The 6000-nt window shown below is 50.6% G+C and overlaps 1 protein-coding gene across 5 annotated transcripts in view; it reads right to left on the reverse strand.

The window, feature by feature from the left end:
- Window positions 1–732, reverse strand: part of Sbf1 (SET binding factor 1) — a 33458-nt gene extending 32726 nt beyond the window's left edge. For 3 of the 5 annotated variants that reach the window (XM_045151459.1, XM_004650411.2, XM_004650410.3), the window contains exon 1: window positions 569–731. In XM_045151459.1, the coding sequence (XP_045007394.1) occupies window positions 569–623 (55 nt within the window). In that variant the 5' untranslated portion in view covers window positions 624–731. Of the gene's footprint in view, window positions 1–568 lie in introns of all 5 variants that reach the window. The other 2 variants (XM_045151458.1, XM_045151457.1) reach the window with 1 other exon arrangement.
- Window positions 733–6000: the final 5268 nt, after the last annotated feature.

Below are 6000 nucleotides of genomic sequence, written 5' to 3' on the forward strand. Positions count from 1 at the left end.
CCCACATTGAGAGCTATGCTTTCAGGCTTGTACCTGCAGGCCAATTACCAGGAACGCTCTTCTCTAAGTCTGACACTTTCTCCTAAAATCCTTAAGCTCCGCATCAAACATCATCTCTCCACGAAATAGAAGTAGCCCCTGAACCACATCCATTCCACTGCACCCCACTAAGCCTGCTAGAGGATTTAGATCTTGCATCGGGTCAGAGAGGATAGAAAACCACATCCCGGTCCACTCCCAGAACTCTCCCGACACGGACAGCGGCAGTCTGCCAAAGCAGAGAGCGCCCACCCCACCCAACCTGGGGGGGGGGTAGACAGCCCTATGTCCCCCCCACCTCCAAGGCTGCGGCAAGACGTCCCTGCCCACCTCCGTGGACCAGCGCAGGTGTCCGGAGGCGGCTCTAGCTCAGGCCAAGTGGTCTCGAGTCCTTACCCGCCGCCCGTGACGCCGACGTGGCCAGCAGCTGCAGAGGCCGCCTTCCCCCTCCCACGGCCTCCGACCCCGTCCCAGCCCCTTAGCGCGCGCCTCACGGCAGCGTCCCTCGACGCTCAGCCGCGGCACTCACCGCGCGGGTGCGGCCCGAACGCCACCAGCACGAAGTAGTCCGCGAGCCGCGCCATGGTGAGAGGCGCGGACGGGGCTCCACGGCTCGGGGACTCGAGGGCGGTGCGTTCATGGCCCGGCACCGGCCCTAGTCTGCGCACTGAGGACAACCCTGGCCCGCTCCGCCGCGGCGCAAGCCAGGGTTTCAGCCGCCATCTTCCCAGCCAGCCGGCCCGCCCGGGTGCGCCGTGCGCCTGCGCACCTCTGCCCCGCCCATGTGGGTGGGAGCCAATACAACGCGCCTCCATTGGTCCTCCCGGAGTGGGCGGGTCCCAAGAGCGCAGCTCCACTCACCACCTCCGACTTAACGCCCAACACACCCTTTCGGAAGCAGGACACAGACGGCGGCCCGGGTGGGTCAGTACCCTGGCCCAGCAGCGGTCTGTTCGACCTGATGCGCGGGCCACGATCAAGGCTGGCTTCGGTTCCGGTTCCGTGACTGCAGCACTAGGGGAAAAAAGGCTCAGAACGCACTTTTGGGAAGTCCTAGTCAGACAGAGGCGTGGTCCGGAGTCTCCCTTGCTGTCAGGCAATAAGCAAGCCCCGGGGAAGGCTTGATCCCGCCCACCGGGACTCCCAGACTAGAAGACAGAGTGGGGTCCCTGGGCCATCGCTTCAAATGCTGTCCTGGCAGTGGGGCCGGGGAGACCTAGGACTTTGTCTTGAAATCCCCAAGTTCGAAGAGGGCTCTGGCCCGCCAGGGACGCCCACCTGGGGTAGGATATTGAACACCTGTATTAAAAAAAAAAATTACCATGGGATATATTTTATAATCATGGAAAATGTTAATAAAAATTTAAAAAAAATTATATATATGACGGACGTGGTGGTGCATGCCTTTAAATCCCAGCACTCAGGAGGCAGAGATAGAAGGATTGCTGTGAATTAAAGACCACCCTAAGACTACATAGTGAATTCCAGATCAGCCTGGGCTATAGTGAAACTCTACCTAGAAAAACAAAAAAACAAATTTCATTAAAAATAATGGACCGGAAGTGGTGGCTTACTCCTCTAATCCTAGCAGAGCTAGGTGGATCTCTGAGTTAGAGGACACCCTGAGATTACATAGTGAATTCCAGGTCAGCTTGGCCTAGAACAGAATCCTACCTAAAAGGACAAACAAAAATGGTTCGCAGAAGTTTCTGTGATAGTCTTAAATTCTGACCAAACCGCTCTCTGGGGAGTGGCTGGCTGGGCCTCCTCACAGTGGTTTAGGAATGGGCAAAGAAGGAGCAAGACTAGACTTTAACTTTGTAGATGAGTTTGGCTACTGTAGGAACTGACAGAAGAGGTACCCACTGACATCTCCATCCTTCATCTACGGGAGCTGGAGGATGAATAGAAACCAAGCTCAGACAAGAGTGAGATAGAAGCATGTCAGTAGAGGTGCAGACTTTGGGAGGCTGAGGAAGGAGAATCCTTTGTTCCAGTCCAACCTCCTAGGCTATATAGAGAGACTGTCTCCAGAAAAAAAGGAGCAAAGCCAAGGATGGTGGTGCATGCCTTTAATCCCAATACTAGGGAGGCTGACATAGAAATCTCAAGGTAACTTCGAGGCCAGCCTGGGCCACAGAGTGAGTTCCAGATCAGTCAGGGTTACAGTGAGACCCTACCTCCAAAACAAAACCAACACATATATAATAGACACACATACATATATATTGTTTGTTGGTTTATCAACGTAGGGTCTTGCTGTAGCCCAGGCTGACCTGGAATTAGTCTCAGGGTGGCTTCAAACTCATGGTGACCCTCCTACCTCTGCCTCCCTAGTGATGGGATTAAAAGACATGTACCATCATGCCCAGCTTAAAAGATATTTAAAAAAAATTTGGGGGGGGTTCCAAGTTAGGGCCTCACTCTAGCTCAGGCTGACCTGGAATTCACTATGTAGTCTCAGGGTGGTCTCAAACTCAAAGTGATCCTCCTACTTACCTACCTCTGCCTCCTGAGTGCTGGGACTAAAGGCATGCACCACTAAATGCAGCCTTTGTGTGTGTATGTGTGTGTGTATGAGTGAAGTGTATGCACATTTGGAAACCAAAGGAAGATATATCATTTTTCTACCTTATATCCTGAGATAAGAGTGTCTCATTGAACCTGGAACTCTCTGTTTTTCAGTTAGAGTGACTGACCAGGGAGCCTTAGTGATCTGTCTGCCTCTCTGTTCCCTGAAATGCTTAAGTTACAGGCATGCACAGCTACACCCAACTTTTTACATGGGGATAAGGATGGCACTCAGGTGCTCAGGCTTGAACAGTAAGCGCTCTTACCCATTGAGCCATCTATCCTTTTATTGTCCACCACTACCACCACATGCATACCTCCAATGCCTGCCACTCTGCCAATGTCTGAAGCCTCCTGTTTCAATTTTTTACTATCCCTCTCTAACCTATATATATTTTTAAGTTTTTGGTCTTTTTGAGGTAGGGTCACATTCTAGCCCAGGCTGACCTGGAATTCACTATGTTGTCTCAGGCTGGTCACAAACTCACAGTGATTTTCCTATCTGGGCTTCCCAAGTGCTAACATTAAGGATTAAAGATGTGCACCACCATGCCTGGCCTCCCTGTCCAACCTACCCATGTGCAATCCTGAACCATATTCTGCAGACCTGTACTCACCAAGCAGAGCAGAGTGACCTGCAGTGACATGGTTCCCTCAGCATGGAATGCACAGATGCCCACATAGGACAGAGTGAATCATACTGACACTATGGTCCTTGCCTATGATAGATCCTCCCCAAACACACTGTCCTGTCTGCTGATACATGGTCAGCTATCTTTGGGTCCTCACTCTCTTCCATCCTCTGATCTCACCTTGTGTGTCTCAGAAATGGTCAGCTACCTCTCCTTCCTGTAGAAAAAGTGGGAGACTTAAAGCCTTCCCATCCACACCCACCTTTCTTCTACATAGGCCTGTCACTCTTACCCACTTGCCCATCTTCTATTGCTCCCTATCAGTGTTCCTACCACACTCAATTTTCTCTTTGGGATCCTTGCCATCAGGATAAAACCTCAATCACATACCTTTAAACACTCAATATTTCCTCTGATTTAGCTGCTACCCTTTTTGTCCAAACAAACATATCTTAAATTTTCCCCAATGTTTGTTTGTTTTTGTTTTTCGAGGTAGGGTCCCGCTCTAGCCCAGGCTGACCTGAAATTCATTAGGGAGTCTCAGGGTGTCCTTGAACTCACGGTAATCCTCCTACCTCTGCCTCCCGAGTGCTGGGATTAAAGGTGTGCACCACCATGCCTGGTTTAAATTTCCCCCAATGTTACCAGCACCAATCAACTCTCTTAAACCAGTTCTGGCTCCCCCAGGACCTCTTGTTTACTTTTCCTGTTTCCATACTTAGCAGTGCTAGGACTTCTGTTAGCCTGCCCATCACTCCCAAAAGTAGCTTCTCGGGCTGGAGAGATGGCTTAGCGGTTAAGCACTTGCCTGTGAAGCCTAAGGACCCCGGTTCAAGGCTCAATTCTCCAGGACCCACATTAGCCAGATGCACAAGGGGGCGCATGCATCTGGAGTTCCTTTGCAGTGGCTGGAGGCCCTGGCGTGCCCATTCTCTCTCTCTATCTGCCTCTTTCTCTCTCTGTCTGTGACTCTCAAATAAATAAATAAGCAAAAATCTTAAAAAAAAAAAAAAAAAAAGATACTTGCTTAAAGCCGGGAGTGGTGGTGCACACCTTTAATCCCAGCGCTTGGGAGGCAGAGGTAGGAGGATTGCTGTGAGTTTGAGGCCACCCTGAGGATACATAGTGGATTCCAGGTCTGGACTAGAGCAAGACCCTACCTTGAAAACAAACAAAGAAAGAAAGATACTTCCTACTTGTTTACTAAGTCTGCCAGTCACAGTTCAATTCCCCAGAATGCACATAAAGCCAGACACAAAAAAAATTACATGTCTACCTTTGGTCGGCAGTAGCAAGAGACTCTGGTGAATGCGTACACACACACTGATGAAGACAAGGCACTTGAATGTTTTTTTGTTTGTTTGTTTGTTTGTTTGTTTTTGGTTTTTCAAGGAAGAGTCTTACTCTAGCTCAGGCTGACCTGGACTTCACTATGCAGTCTCAGGGTGGCCTCTAACTCACAGTGATCCTCCTACCTCTGCCTCCTGAGTCTGGGATTAAAGGCATGTGCCACCACGGCTGGCAAGTGTATGTTTTCTTTATTGATGGGTGAATGTGATGGCATTTGTATTTTTGAAAAGTGGTGCTAACCTCAATGTGGAGACAGGTTGGAGAGGAGCAAAAGAGAGACACAGAGCTGCAGAATTCATTCTGCCTCCTCTTGACCCTGATGACCTGGGTTCAATTCCCCAAGACCCACATAGTACCAGATGCACAAGAGTGGCACATGCATCTGGCTAGAGGTCCTGTTGTGCTCATTCTCTCTTGGTCTTCCCCACCCTTGCAAATAATAAATAAATTTAACACCTCCCCCCAAAAAACCAAGGAGGTGGGATGGCTGAGTACATAGCTTAATGGTAGGTCAGTATCCCAAGGAAAAAACTGATTAAATCACAGAATGCAAATCATTTTGGAGTAGGCCAACTATAAGAAAGGATGGGGGTCTCTATGTGTATATATTTTTTACATGTGTATAGATGTATACAGTGAATGTGTAACACAGAGAGAATACCTCAGGGTACATAAACGAGTCAGGAGTGGGATTCCCAGAGTTGGGTGAGGGGCCAGCGTGGAAACTGTCTCACTTTTTACTTGTTTAAATTTCTTACTTCTTAAAAAAAAAAAAAAAAAAAAAAGCCGAGCGTGGTGACTCATCCCTTAATCCCAGCAGCACTTGGGAGGCAGAGGTAGGAGGACCGCCGTGAGTTCAAGGCCACCTTGTAGACCACCACATATGAATTCCAAGTCAGCCTGGGCTAGAGTAAGACCCTACCTCAAAAAAAAAAAAAAAAAATACAGTATTTTGGTAATGAGGAAATGAGCCACCAAGGAATCTCCAAGAGGGTGGGAAGCCACCTGGCAGAGAACCAAGGAGACAGCCTGCGGGGAATTTTCCCACCTTTTTCTCCGAGGGACACTAGCCAACCAGGGTGGGATCCTTCCTCACACGGAGGCCGGCCCGCGCTGTGGGATGCCCTTGGGGGTGAGACCCGAGGCCCGCCCCAGCACCTGCTCTACAGCCTGGAGGGTTCGGACCCACCAGCACTGAGGTTGGTAGACCTCCGCAGTCCCGTGTTCTTGCCCGGCTGCCGAGCACTTACAGCAGGAACAGGCCCCTGAAGTGACCCGCACCCGGGTGTCCCGTGCGGGGCCGTGCAAGTGTGGAGTCCGAGGGCGCGGCAGGGCTGCCCACCCCACCCCGCCAGGGCGCCCCGCCCTCCGTCCGCCCCGCCTCCTTTTGCCAAGTCTACGCGCTGGA

Source organism: Jaculus jaculus, chromosome 6, assembly GCF_020740685.1.
Source record: "Jaculus jaculus isolate mJacJac1 chromosome 6, mJacJac1.mat.Y.cur, whole genome shotgun sequence".
Lineage (NCBI taxonomy): Eukaryota > Metazoa > Chordata > Mammalia > Rodentia > Dipodidae > Jaculus > Jaculus jaculus.